The 15789-nt window shown below is 40.6% G+C and overlaps 1 protein-coding gene across 3 annotated transcripts in view; it reads left to right on the plus strand.

Annotated features, from left to right (window-relative positions):
* The first annotated feature begins 6994 nt into the window (after nt 1-6994).
* PHTF1 (putative homeodomain transcription factor 1) overlaps nt 6995-15789 on the plus strand; it is a 383734-nt gene continuing 374939 nt past the window's right edge. For all 3 annotated transcript variants that reach the window (XM_073667168.1, XM_073667167.1, XM_073667166.1), the window contains exons 1-2: nt 6995-7134; nt 10577-10682. In XM_073667168.1, the coding sequence (XP_073523269.1) occupies nt 10638-10682 (45 nt within the window). In that variant the 5' untranslated portion in view covers nt 6995-7134; nt 10577-10637. The remainder of the gene's footprint in view (nt 7135-10576; nt 10683-15789) is intronic.

Consider the following 15789-nt stretch of genomic DNA (forward strand, 5'->3'; position numbering starts at 1 on the left):
TCTTCCCGTGGGGAGTCACATTACCTCAGCTGCATACACCATCAGCCCCAGCGGTCTGCCTTGCAGCGGTGGTCCGCACTGACCGCAATCCACGGGTGGCGTAGTCGGACAATTAACCTAAAACCCATAAAAGACTGCCACTGGTTTGACCACCCTGAGCCACGGGACTGGGTCGCCGCCACGGAGACTACAACCCCCCAGAGACCTGGTTCCGGGTAGCCGACACACGTGCGCAAACGCGGCCCAGGGGGCGAGTCAGTTTTGTCACACAAAATAGTTAATAAATAGCATTTCCCACATATTTACTTTACATCAGCACAATTTTTGAAATATAATTTTTTTTCTTAGGAAGTTAGAAGGGTTAAAAGTTGGTCAGCAATTTCTAATTTTTCCAGCAAAATTTACAAAACCATTTTTTTTACGGACTACATCATCTTTGAAGTGACTTTGAGGGGCCTATGTAACAGAATATACCCAAAAAAGACACCATACTAAAAACTGCACCCCTCAAGGTGCTCAAAAGTTTATTAACCCTTTAGGTGCTTTACAGGAATTAATGGAGTGTGGAAGGAAAAAATAAACATTTTACCTTTTCCAACAAAAATATTACTTTAGCCCCAAATTTTTCATTTTCACAAGGGTAACAGTAGAAAGTACACCATAAAATTTGTTGTGTGATTTCTCCGGAGTACGCCGATACCCCATATGTGGTGGAAAACTACTGTTTGGGCGCATGACAGGGCTCAGAAGGGAAGGAGCACCGTTTGCGTTCTGGAATGCAAAATTGACTGGAATCAATGGCAGACTCCATGTTGCGTTTTGAGGGCCCCTGATGTGGCTAAACAATGGAAAACCCCCACAAGTGACCCCATTTTAGAAAATAGACCCTTCACGGAATGTATCTAGATGTGGGGTGAGCACCTTGAACTTTCAGGGGCTTCACAGAATTTTATAATGCTGAGTTGTGAAAATTAAAAAACACATTTTTCCCACAAAAATATTATTTTAGCTCCACTTTTTTCATTTTCACAAGGGTAACAGGAAAAAATGGAAGTACGCCGATACCCCATATGTGGTGGAAAACGACTGCTTTGGTGCACGGCAGGGCTTGGAAGAGAAGGAGTGCTATTTTGGCTGGGATAGGTTGCAAACACCATGTCACATTTGAAGAGCACCTGACATGCTGAAACAGCAGAAACCCCCACAAGTGACCCCATTTTGTAAACTACACCTCTCAAGGAATACATCTAGGGAAGTAGCGAGTATTTTTAACCCTCAGGCGATGCACAAACTTGTAAAACATTGAGCTAAGTTCATGAAATATTGCTATTTTTTTCCACTAAAATGTTGCTTTGACCCCAAGTTTGCAATTTTCAAAAGGGTAATAAGAGAAAATGTTACTCAATTTCTCTTGAGTACAGCAATACCCCATAAGTACTCGAAAACTACTTTTCAGGCAGAGCTCAGAAGAGAAGGAACGCCATATTAAAGTGCAGATTTTATGGTTGTGGCTTGCAGGTGACATGAACCACTGGGAGAGCCCCTGAGGTCCCAGAACAGCAGAAACCCCCTATAAGTGACCCCATTTTGCAAACTATACCTCTCAATGATTTCATCCAGGGGTGCAGTGATCATATTGACACCACATGTGACTCACAGAAATGTATACCATTGGGCAGTGAAGAAAAAATAATTATATTTTTACCACAAAAAAATAGTTTTAGCCCCAAGTTTTACATTTTCACAAAGGGCAGTGGGTAAAAATGGTGCTGAAATGTGTCACACAATTTCTGCTGAACATGGCAATACCCCATATGTGGCTGTACAGTACTGCTTAGCCATACGGCAAGATTTAAAAGGAACAGAACGCTATTTGACTCTTGGAGAGCAAATTATTGTAGAATAGTTTACGGACTCCATATACAGAGCCCCTAAGTGCTAGAAGAGCAGAATACCCCCTCGTGTCCCCCTCGTGTCCCCATTTTGAAAATTATACCCCTTTGGGAATTTATCTACAGGTGTAGTGACGATTTTGACTCCATGGGTGTTTTCCAGAAACAAGCAGCAGTGGATGTTGCTGAGAGAAAATTGCAAACTGCTGTTGAAGTGACCAGTACGCTGTAGTGACCAGTATGCTGTAGTGACCAGAACGTTGTCCCCAGCTCATGCTTCTGGAGACATGCACCCGTAAATTAGGCGGGCTCTCATCTCTATAGAAATGCCAAACATGTGGACCCTAAATGTAGTTTAGGCACTCTGCGATGTTACCTGTCAGAGCTATTGCTCCGCAACGGAATCGCAGCACTTCCAGGGCCCTTGGGGTCCTGAGTGCTGCAAGACCACCAACTGTTCATAAGGCTGTGTGCCCACGTAGCATTTTTCAAGCGTATATGCTGCGGAATTTCCGCAGCGTAAACGCTTGAAAAACGCATGTATATCCGCACCCCATGGTCCCCAATGGGATTCCGCAAGTTCTATGCACATGCTGCGGATTTTTCCGCAGCGTTTATGCCGCGTTCAAAAATCCGCAGCATGTCATTTAATTTTGCATTTCCGCAAGCGGAATTGCCTTTGTCCAATGCATAAAAAACGCAAGGCAATTCCGCATGTGGAAAACGCGTGATAAATGCGCGAAAAATGCGCGATAAACGCGTGCGGAATTCCGCATGCGTTTTTCCGGGAGAGAACTTGCATTTATGCAGCAGAAATTTTCTGCTTCATAAATGCAACGTGGGCACATAGCCTAAATGTCTGCGCTGCGCAGAGCCCAATAAGTGCAGACATTTATGTGCAGTGGGCAGTTGGGAAGTGGTTAAAGAGGTTTTTCACTACTAATTTCACCCCCTTTCATATGTCCTAACTCTTCCTATCATTTTTCTAATATACTCTTAATACTTGCCCTGTTCCTGTAAGTTCATCTCTATGTGGGTCATCTAGTCTTCTGTTGTGATTTTGGTTCTACTACCTCTAGTCTGAAAACCGGAATCGAACAAACTGAGCAGTGCACTTCATTGGTGGGGGTGGGGCTAACTCTGTGAGTGACAGCAGTCTGATCATGCATGCTCATTTCAGACTTCACTCTCCTCCTCTGCTTGGATCCTGCTGATGCTTTGGAGTGCCGTGCTTTGAGCTGACAAGTGCTGCGATGTGCTGCTGGTAATTAAAAAGCAAATCACAGGGCTTGTCAGCTTTGTAGTATCTTCTTTCCTAGTCATTTTTACTGCACAATTAACAATGTAAAAATAAAACCCCAAAAACAGTGCTGGAATTGCATTTTTTTTTTACCATTTCACCACAAGTTTCATTCAAAACTACAACCTGCCCTGCAGAAATAAAACAAGCCATTATATGTCAGTACAAAAATAAAAAAGCTATGGCCATTTAAAAAAGAAAAAAGTTAAAACACAAAAAAAAGAAAATTAGCTGAGGAATAAAGGAATAAATAGGAGCTCAACTTTAGTACATGAGAATGGCCACTAGATAGTGTATAGAGCTGAGTTGCTCCAGCTCCACGCATTGTTTACATTCGGCTGTGCACAGTTCATTGGTGGAACTTAGTGTCTGGTGTCATCAATCTCCAAGCAATGAACAACCCCTTTATATTTTATAATTTAATACATAAAAATACAGATATGTTGTAGAAGTGGAAATCAGCTAGAAATGCTCATTTACATCTGAGATGCACTATTTTGTTCTGTAAAACACAAATACCCCTTGACAGAAACCGATGGACCTCATTTTGATCAACAGAGTCAATCTGCTGTTGCTGGTGTTGGCATGTAAAAGATCCCATATTGCCATCTGTTTAATTGTTTTGCTCCTAAAATGACTTATAAGATAAATAAAGAAGCAGCCTGGACAACAATTGTACACCCTAACCATTTCTAAATAATCTTAAATATAGTGTAGTTGTATTAAAATAGTTACCGATTGCCATTTTCCCTGGATACCTGCATTGCTACGGTCCTCTTCTGGGTCACAAGACTTCAAATCAGACTGTTCGGATCACATCAGGATTTATGTGTAAACTGGAAGTCATATTCCCAATGTAAGTCAATGAAGCTTCGTTCTGAACCTCTACAGAAAGTATGGCCGCCCCACAAGGATTGACATTTGAAAGCGGGGAAGATGTCGATGAGTAAGAATTTTAATACAACTACACTACATTAAAAACATTTTTAGAAATGTTTAGGGGATACAATTTTTGTCCAGAGTGCTTTTTTTAAACGACGCTGATGTGAACATTGCTTTATGAATTATTGAATCTTATAAGACACCAGCTCACTGCACCTGCAAATTATGTCTCCCTTGTGTGGGTGCATGTATCCAGCCAAACAAGCAAGCAAGCAATCCAGAAATTTGTAAAATGTAGCCAGCATACAATCCAATGATCCAACGCGTTTCGAACAGCTATTTATTATTCAGTGTAAGGCAGTGGTATCGCTGTGATATTGCTGAGCAAAATGTCTAGATAAATCACTAATGGATTAGTGGCCGTTTTGCTTAACACTGTCTTAAAGTGCTTGCTCACGCACACCTTCAATGGGCAACTGGTGCAGCTTACATATTAGATAATACATTGTATGCAAGTGATAAGATAAATAACACTGAAAAAGTAGCAATTTCTATAGGATTTTATTGTTCAATATCGTTCAAAGAAATCCACCAATATAATATGTTTACACATTCTGGATACATTGTGGTCACATTTGTAACACCCCCTTGAATTGAGCCAAATCCTTGGGATTTTGGCTTTGGTATAGACTTGGTGACAGTATACTGTATGTCAAATATTATGTGCCTTCTAGTGGACTACTTTTAATAAACAATCAATTATATTTCTCAATGATTCATCTTGTGTTAAAAATAGGTATATCCCGCAAAAAAATAAAATAATTTCATTATATATTACACTTTAAGGTACAGAGAAATAAAGTGTATTCCTGAATTTTTGTTGTATTACATAGCATATATTCTCTTCCTCTTTACTTTATATGCTTTTGTGCTGCCTCAATAGACCATTTATTATAGCCTCTCTGTAACAATCTATCACAGACCTATTCATGTACCCAAACTGCACCATCTAAAGAATTTCTCCTCTCATAGGTTAATTCCCCATTCTGGTGATTGTGACGTCTACCAGTTTGAATATTTGACTTAATTAGAAAATCTAAAAAAAAAATGTTCTCCTCTGATATTTCACATGTAAAATCATAATTAACCCCTTTACTCCCCAGGGTGGTTTGCACGTTAATGACCAGGCCAATTTTTACAATTCTGTAATTCTACTGTCACTTTATGAAGTTGTTACTCTAGAACGCTTCAACGGATGCCCCTGATTCTGAGAATGTTTTTTCGTGACATATTGTACTTCATGATAGTGGGAGCATTTTTTCGATATCACTTGCGTTTATTTGTGAAAAACTGAAATTTGGTGAAAATTTTGAAAATTTCACAATTTTTAAACTTTGAATTTTCATGCCCTTAAATCAGAGAGATATTTCACACAAAATAGTTAATAAATAACATTTCCCACATGTCTACTTTACATTAGCACAATTTTGGAAGCAAATTTTTTTTTTGCTAGGGAGCTATAAGGGTTAAAAGTTGACCAGCAATTTCTCATTTTTTACAACAAAATTTACAAAACCATTTGTTTTAGGGTCCACAACACATTTGAAGTCACTTTGAGGGATCTTTATGACAGAAAATACCCAAAAGCGACACCATTCTAAAAACTGCACCCCTCAAGGTGCTCAAAACCACTTTCAAGAACTTTATTAACCCTTCACGTGCTTCACAGCAATTGATTGAACGTGAAAGGAAAAAATGAGCATTTTAATTTTTTTTCACTAAAATTTTACTTTAGACCCCAAATTTTTTATTTTCATGAGGGTACAAGGAGAAATTGGAAACCAAAAGTTGTTGTGCAATTTCTCCTAAGTACGCTGATACCCAATATGTGGGGGAAAGCCATTGTTTAGGTGCACGGCAGGGCTCGGAAGGGAAGGAGCGCCAGTTGACGTTTTCAATGCAAAACTCGCTGGAGTTGACAGCGGACCCCATGTCGTGTTTGGAGAGCCCCTGATGTGCCTAAACAGTGGAAACCCCCCACAAGTGACCCCATTTTGGAAACTAGACCCCTTAAGGAACTTATTTAGATGTGTGGTGAGTACTTTGAACCCCCAAGTGTTTCACAAAAGTTTATGACATAGAGCCGTGAAAAATAAAATCTTTTTTTTCCCACAAAAACGATCTTTTAGCTGCAATTATTTTTAATTTAACGAGGGTACCAGGAGAAATTGGACCCCAAAAGTTGTTGTGCAATTTCTTCTGAGTACGCTGATACCCGATATGTGGGGGAAAGCCATTGGTTCGGAAGGGAAGGAGTGACGCTTTGGAATGCAGACTTTGATGGAATGGATGGGGCCTGGGCACGCACCACAGGGGGTCACAGGGAGGTGACAGGCAGATCACAAGCTGGTCACTACCCTGTGATAAGATACGCTATATCAGTGGTTCTCAACTCCAGCCCTCAAGACCCACCATCAGATCATGTTTTCAGGATTTCCATAGTATTGCACAGGTGATGGAATTATATTACCTGTGCAATACTAAGGAAATCCTGAAAACATGATCTGTTGGTGGGTCTTGAGGGCTGGAGTTGAGAACCACTGCGCTATATGGTTGCATCATAGGCAGTGCATAACTTTAATCTTGATATAAGCACTACTGCACTTTTTCCATTGGATACTTAAATCATCTATTACAGCTCTGTGTACACGCTACCTAGTTTGGTTGTCTGTTTGTCGTCCTTTTTAAATCATGAATGTCTTTTTCACATTTCGTGTTTAATAAAGTGTTTTTCTATTTTGCCATATACTCCGCTTTATTTTTCTTTTTGTTATCCAATGTTTAGTACTACTTAGTTGTACTGACAGGTAAGATGGACTGTCACTTTAAATGCACTGTAGCTACAATGGATTTCATCACAGACCCGGAAAAAGGAAGTGTTCCCTGTTGTGAGTGTATAGAGTCTGTGCTGGGCTGACACCTGAGTATGTGAGCTCTAGCCAGCAATATCTGTAGTGCAGTATGGGCAGTGCTGCTTAGTCACTGGCTGTAATGCAGAATGTAAGTAACATTGGGTTTACTCAGGGATTATTATCCTAATGTTGATGTCATTGTGCAGATCTCTTTCTATGTAACGCACTTTATATCGATACATAATTTATTCTTCTATTATAGTCATCTGATTATGTGTGCACACTTCTGTCAGTAGACTATCAGGCTCTATACGTTGTATCATAACTCCGTTATTCATCTTTTCAGCCTAAACTGATTCTGTAACAATATTTTGGCACAATAGAAGTAGTTTCTTGTATTATAACCATGTATCAATTTATCAAAAGGTAATCAGTCAGTGTGCTAGATGTACAACAAAACCTGAAGTATTCTGGTTTATCAGATATTCTGGATTAATGGACAGTCATAGAAACAAAACCTCTCATAAAGGGTTGTTAGAAGGTCTTCATAGAGTTACTTTATATACAAATTATGCTATCACTGTTTGGAATCTGAGGAATTTCATAATTGCGTGTCTCTGCTCAGTCTTCTACTTCTGCTCTTGAGAAATTTCACATTACACAGCAGTTCAGAGTACAGAATTACCAAACTGGATTGTTAGATTGTTCCTCTGCTCACACTTTTTTTCAGCTTTTAAACCTAGATCATGCTGCGTTTTGAAAAACTACTACCTCCCCCCCCAAAAAAACCCAGAATTTTCTATAATTTCCTTTAAACTGAAAATCAACATCTAGGCGCAGAGTTTTCAACCAAAAATAACAGATGAAGACAAATTAAAAAATTGTGTATGTGAATTAAGTCAGTGTTATATAATTACTGTAACAATGTATTCAGACTTGGACTAGCACACTGGGAAACTGGTGAATTCCCCGGTGGGCCCCCCTCCATTCCAATAAGGTCAGTAGTTGGTACAATACACTTGATTCACTATGAACAGACAAAGGTAGCATCTTATCAATCATTTAATAAACTATCCAGTTTATTATATGGAAACATAGATATATTTGTGAATGAGGAGAATGTAATATTTGAATTTAGCTGAACAGTGGACCCCTAGAGTTAATGTTACTGGTGGGTACGTGACACCCTAGTCTGATAATGAATATATTTCATTATATAGGTCAGCAGTTTATATAATGAATGTGACACTCTTACGATAACACTATATATGAGAAAGTTTACATATGTCAGGTCAGTAATTTTATGTATGGTAATTTAATACTATAATATAGTTTAATGTGTAGGTTTATGCAGCTATAGAAGTAATAATTTTCTCATTACTAATTCTTTTATTGACAAAAATGTCCACCATAGGACTCTTTCACACATCATTTTTTTGGTACGTGAGCTATCTGTTATTTAGGCAGATAGATTACAGACCTATTAGAATGAATTTGCCTTTTCATATGTCCTTTTTTTGCAAACCAATTGTCCCAAAAAAACTGGTATGTCCTACTTTAACTCATGTTTCGAGCAAACTCTCCAGTGCAAGTCAATGGCCCTTGTGAAAAAAAGTGGATAGCGCACAGATGTGATCCCTGTAATTTTACTGGTGAAAGGGTAGAGAAGCTGAGAATTTTTTTTATCATGCGAGAAAAAACGGATGCAACAAGGACTGTAATCAATTATGGGTGCAGCACACGCAAAGATACACATACCATTTTTCATGGATGAGAAAAAAAAAACTGAAATGTGAAATAGGTCTGAGGCTTGGTTCACATCGGAGTTATGAGATCTGTGTCGTATTAGGAACAAATTAACATAACTCATGGTAATAACAAAATAATATTAATTTTATTTCTATAGCAACAACAGATTCCACAGCACTTTACAATTCAATGGGTCATGTATAGGCAAAGTCAGACATTACAGGGTAATACATAATTCAACAATTCAAATAAGAGGAGTGAGGTCCCTGCTCGCAAGCTGACAATCCATAAAAAAATATTGTGACCCAAAAAGGAAAATGTGCTTGTAGTATATGGTCCAGCCATCTGTACCATAAATAGGGGCATTAAAGTAAAACTGCATGAGCCGGTCACCAGCCAATAGAATCATAGAATGTTAGAGTTGGAAGGGACATTCAGGATCTTCGTGTACAACCTTTGCTCATTGCAGGATTCACTAAACCATCTCAGACAGATGTCTGTCCAGCCTCTGTTTGAAGACTTTCATTTAAGGAGAACTCACCACCTCTCATGGCAGCCTGTTCCACTCATTGATTACCCTCACTGTCAGAAAGTTTTTTTCTTATATCTATTCTGTATCTTCTCCCTTTCAGTTTCATTCCATTGCTTCTCTTGTTTCCATGTGCAAATTAGAATAAAGATGATCCCTCTATACTGTGACATCCCTTCAGATATTTGTAGACAGCTATTAAGTCTCCTCTTAGCCTTCTTTTTTGCAAGCTAAAGATTAACAAACCCTCTAACCGTTCCTTGTAGGACATTGTTTGCAGTCAGCTCACCATCCTGGTAGCTCTTCTCTGAACTTTCTGTAGTTTTTCAAAGTCTTTTTTAAAATGTGGTGCCCAAAACTGTACACAGTATTCCAGATGAGGCCTGACCAAGAAGGAGTAGAGGGGGATAATGACTTCACGTGATCTAGACTCTATGCTTCTTTTAATACATCCCAGAATTGTGTTTGCCTTCTTTGCTGCTGCATCACACTGCTGACTCGTGCAGTCTGTGATCTATTAGTATACCCAAGTCTTTTTCACACATGCTGTTGCTTAGTTCTCTTCCTCCAATTCTGTAGATGTAATTGTCGTCTTTCTTGCCCAGATGTAGAATCTTGCATTTCTCCCTGTTAAATACAACTCCATTAGGCGCTAACCATTGTTCAAGCTCATCTAGATTCTTTTGAATCCTTTCTCTGTCTTTCATGTTCAGATACAAAGTACTACTGAGTACATGAAGCATGTGGGAACCATATTGTGAGGAAAAATGTAGGAAGTAAGGACTGAGAATAGTTAGATTAGTGAGGTGCTGTGACAGGCCTGCCTCAAAAGATGTGTTTTTAGGGCAGGAGTGGGTGAAAAATACAGAAGTGGTGACGTGTTTCTATTATACTTTTCCTCTGATTGTTCCACTTCTTCTGGTTTTGGTTTACAAATACTGATGTAAAATGCTGGCCAAATACTGAACATCTGAACGTGGCTCTACCCTAAGTCAAAGGATTAGACTGTGGATAAATATCCTGTAGGGTCCTCAGACTGGACAGCTGCTTATATGTACCATGTGTCTGCAGAACTGATCTAGCAGGAACGTGGGTTGTCATCTATATAGCAAAGGCAGGTACAGCTAAAAAATCTCTTCCAAACAGCACCTAAGATGTTAACATCCAGAACTTCTGAGAGTATGACTGGGCGATTGGTGAGATTGTGCCCAACTCTAGTTTAAAAAACTTCCAGGTTTCTCTGATGTACCAAAGTGTCGGATTTGAGTCATTTTGCAGGTTATGTTCTCTCACTTTTGCTTAATTATTACAGTTTCTGTGCTCAGGATACTCCTTTGTTTTTGAGTCAGAAGTTGCAATGAAATGATGAAATCATGGCTGCTGTGAATAGAGACGCAATATCCTGGTATCAGAAAAAAGTAAGTATCTGATCATTTAAGTACCACAAACTTTTTCTTACGTGTTCAAATTTTTTGCAAATAATGGTCAAAGTCTAAGAATTACATGCTATTCCTTGCATTTAAGGAGTTGTGAAACCACTCTGTCCTTCATGCCCAATCTGACATTAATTGTGGAGAGATGATGCTGCATCTTGGGCAGTCAACCAGCAGATATTGTGCAGGTGCCCTGTTCAACTTATTCCGACATGTGCACAATATTCGCACATGGACAGCGATTGTCCCTGCTAAAGGCTATGTACACTTAGGCTAAGTGCCCACGATGCAGAAATGCTCTGGATTTTTCTTGAGCGTTTCTGCATCTCCCTGGCAGAAAAAAGGCTCCCAGTGGTCTGAAAGGACCTGCCATGACATCATTTAGTGATGTGACAGGTCACGCGACCGCCGACGTCAGCAGTCGCGTGACCCGTCACATGACTAAATGACGTCATGGCAGGTCCTTTTAGACCATCACGAGCTGCCAGGGAGCCAGGACACATCGCTATGGAGACCGGGGGCCATCAGAAGGTGAGTATAATGTATTTCTTTTATTTTAATTCTTTTTTTTTACAGGCACTATGGTACCCGGTTATTGAGGAGAGTCTCCTCTTCTCCAGACCCGGGTACCATCTGCACATTGAATTGCTTAATATCCGCATGTGCACATGTAGTCATGCGGATATTAAGCGATTCAATACAAGTCAATGGCGGCGATTACGCAAAATAATTGGTAGTGCTGCAGATTTTTCCGCAATGATATTCCGCAGCGGAAATTTCCGCAGCATGTGCACAGCACATGCGGATTATCATTAGGGAACATTACAGACCTTCTGCCAAGCGTTTTTTAAGAGTTTCTGCAGCGGAATTGCCGCTGCGGAAATGCTTAAAACACGCATAGTGGGCACACCATAGGCTTTCATTAAAACAATGTGTAGAGGACTATACACTTTTTTGCAGATTGCCTATGTACAGTTAGGTCCATATATATTTGGACAGAGACATTTTTCTAATTTTGGTTCTAGACATTACCACATTGAATTTAAACAAAACAATTCAGATGCAGTTGAAATTCAGACTTTCAGCTTTCATTTGAGGGTATCCACATTAAAATTGGATGAAGGGTTTAGGAGTTTCAGCTCCTTAACATGTGCCACCCTGTTTTTAAAGGGACCAAAAGTAATTGGACAGATTAAATAATTGTAAATAAAATGTTCATTTCTAGTACTTGGTTGAAAACCCTTTGTTGGCAATGGCTGCCTGAAGTCTTGAACTCATGGACATCACCAGACGCTGTGTTTCCTCCTTTTTGATGCTCTGCCAGGCCTTCACTGTGGTGGTTTTTAGTTGCTGTTTGTTTGTGGGCCTTTCTGTCTGAAGTTTAGTCTTTAACAAGTGAAATGCATGCTCAATTGGGTTGAGATCAGGTGACTGACGGCCATTCAAGAATATTCCATTTCTTTGCTTTAATAAACTCCTGGGCTGCTTTGGCTTTATGTTTTGGGTCATTGTCCATCTGTAGTATGAAACGATGACCAATCAGTTTGGCTGCATTTGGCTGGATCTGAGCACACAGTATGGCTCTGAATACATCAGAATTCATTCGGCTGCTTCTGTCCTGTGTCACATCATCAATAAACACTAGTGACCCAGTGCCACTGGCAGCCATGCATGCCCAAGCCATCACACTGCCTCCGCCGTGTTTTACAGATGATGTGGTATGCTTTTGGATCATGAGCTGTACCACGCCTTCGCCATACTTTTCTCTTTCCATCATTCTGGTAGAGGTTGATCTTGGTTTCACCTGTCCAAAGAATGTTCTTCTAGAACTGTGCTGGCTTTTTTAGATGTTTTTTAGCAAAGTCCAGTCTAGCCTTTTTATTCTTGATGCTTATGAGTGGCTTGGACCGTGCAGTGAACCCTCTGTATTTACTTTCATGCAGTCTTCTCTTTATGGTAGATTTGGATATTGATATGCCTACCTCCTGGAGAGTGTTGTTCACTTGGTTGGCTGTTGTGAAGGGGTTTCTCTTCACCATGGAGATTATTCTGTGATCATCCACCACTGTTGTCTTCCGTGGGCGCCCAGGTCTTTTTGCATTGATGAGTTCACCAGTGCTTTCTTTCTTTCTCAGGATGTACCAAACTGTAGATTTTGCCACTCCTAATATTGTAGCAATTTCTCGGATGGGTTTTTTCTGTTTTTCCAGCTTAAGGATGGCTTGTTTCACCTGCATGGAGAGCTCCTTTGACCGCATGTTTACTTCACAGCAAAACCTTCCAAATGCAAGCACCACACCTCAAATCAAGTCCAGGCCTTTTATCTGCTTAATTGAGAATGACATAACGAAGGGATTGCCCACACCTGTCCATGAAATAGCCTTGGAATCAATTGTCCAATTACTTTTGGTCCCTTTAAAAACAGGGTGGCACATGTTAAGGAGCTGAAACTCCTAAACCCTTCATCCAATTTTAATGTGGATACCCTCAAATGAAAGCTGAAAGTCTGAACTTCAACTGCATCTGAATTGTTTTGTTTAAAATTCATTGTGGTAATGTCTAGAACCAAAATTAGAAAAATGTTGTCTCTGTCCAAATATATATGGACCTAACTGTATATTCTAGACAGCAAAATAAATTGTGCTAATGAAGACCTCCCGGACATATGCTGAGAGGCAATGTTTGGAACTGGAATATATGTATGCAACAGTCATTGCGTACTCAAAAGTGTGAGCATTGTAGTTCCACAGCAATAGTCAAATAACCACAGTCCCCCAAAAAAGTGATAGGTCACAGTGACATAATATCCATACCTCCCATCTTTGAAAGGTAAGAAAGAGGGACACATGCTGCTATTTTTATTTTACTAAAACAAGTGTAACTCACAAGCTCCACTATACCCAAAAAGACTGAACAGGCAAAACTGAGTTAATCAGAAAAAACATGCGTGTCACATTCACTAGATATAACAAATAAATGTTTTTTTGTGCACTTGTTATTTGTTACTATCAACCACTGAGGACTCTCAATTTTTAATGCTTTTCTATCTACTGGCTAATACGGTACAAAGATATATTTTTTTCTTGCTGGATAGTAATAATGATGGAAAGTTAATTCAATTTGGGAGGAAGGAAACACTGTTATTAGAAATGTGTTGGACTCTTTAGGGTCCACATAGGCACCCGTCCTGAATGTAGTGATGTCACTTAAACTGCTCACAGTATTATCAGAATTGAAAGACATACGCTACCAGATGGAGAGTTGCTTGATACCATACACCAAAAATTGGATTGAATTGGATTTGTTTTCATCATTATTACTATGCAGCAGAATACGGATAGTGGCAAATACCAAATCCAATAACATAGTATACAGGTATTATTGTCCCCCTTCTCTATAATCTCTTAAGCAGCTACATTGTATATAAACCACTACTACTTATTTATGTTTTGCGCTGATTACTGTTTGCATGGCTGCATTATTATATACTGTATTTTTCGGACTATAAGACGCACTGGACCATAAGACGCACCTAGGTTTTAGAGGAGGAAAATAGAAAAAAAATGTAAGCAAAAAAATGTGGTCACGATGCACTGTTAAAGGGGAGCGGGTCTACTGCTGACACTGGAATAGGGGTAATGTCCCCCAATTCTGATAATATCCCCCATCCTGGTAGATATGCCCCCCCCCCTTCCTATTATACGTGGCTCTCATTCCCATCCTGATATGCATGTCACCCCTCCATCCTGATATGCATGGCACCACACATCCTTATCCTGATATGCATGGCACCCCTCATCCTTATCCTAGTATGCATGGCACCCCTCATCCCGATCCTGGTATGCATGGCACCCCTCATCCCTATCCTGGTATGCATGGCACCGCTCATCCTTATCCTGGTATGCATGGCACCCCTCATCCTTATCCTGGTATGCATGGCACCCCTCATCCCTATCCTGGTATGCATGGCACCCCTCATCCCTATCCTGGTATGCATGGCACCCCTCATCCCTATTCTGGTATGCATAGCACCCCTCATCCCTATCCTGGTATGCATGGTCCCCTCATCCTTATCCTGGTATGCATGGTACCCCTCATCCTTACCCTGGTATGTATGGCCCCCTCAGCTTACCCTGGTATATATGGCCCCCTCATCCTTATCCTAGTATGCATGGTCCCCCTAATCCCCATCAGGCTGCACATAAAAAAATAAACACTCCTACTCGCCTTTATTCTCTCTCCTCCAGCGCTGCATCCTGTCTCCCCGCACTGATCTCTACATGTGAGCCCCGCATGACGTCACTGCCATGCGCGGCTCACAAGGAGACTGTGTGCGCGGGGAGCAGTGACTTCATGCTCCTTCATAGCCGGCACACAGCGTAGCAGCAGCGTGGCTCCTGCTGCTGCCGGGCAATCGTGTGTGCCTGCTATTAAAGGGCATGAATATTCACCCCATGGCGTGGAGAGGGGGTGAATATTCATGCCCTTTAATAGCGGGCACTCGCGATCGCCTGGCAGCAGCAGGACCGCGCTGCTGATACACTGTGTGCCGCTATTAAGGAGCACGAATATTCAGTGCTCCCCACGCGGGGACAGTGTAGGCTGCCTACTGTGCCCTGCTCCTCCGCCGCAACCGCTCCCCCCAGCACAGTATATATATATATATATATATATATATATATATATATATACCCCCCCAGCAACACTCGAAGTATAAGACGCACCCCCCATTTTCCTCCAAAATTTTGGAGGAAAAAAGTGCGTCTTATAGTCCGAAAAATATGGTAATATATTTTTTCTTTTCTTTTATATGATTTACCATTCATCTGCTTGTAATGACCGGAGGTCGAAGAGAGATCCAGTGAGTCACAAACTGAGACAGAGATAGAAATAAACAACACTTTCTTTACTAATACAGGGATTAGACTAAAATTCAGTACAGGAAAGCTTGTAGAGAGAGAGTCTTGTTGCAGTTCAGTCCTCACAGTTCTCCCCAGACGCTACTTCCAGCGCCTCACACAGCAGACATCCTCAGAACACACAGGTAGTGTTGAGCGAACATGCTCGATACTGCTCGGTACTCGCCCGAGCA

This window comes from Phyllobates terribilis, unplaced genomic scaffold (assembly GCF_046119375.1).
Source record: "Phyllobates terribilis strain yellow unplaced genomic scaffold, ASM4611937v1 Scaffold_2__4_contigs__length_985480577, whole genome shotgun sequence".
Taxonomy (NCBI): domain Eukaryota; kingdom Metazoa; phylum Chordata; class Amphibia; order Anura; family Dendrobatidae; genus Phyllobates; species Phyllobates terribilis.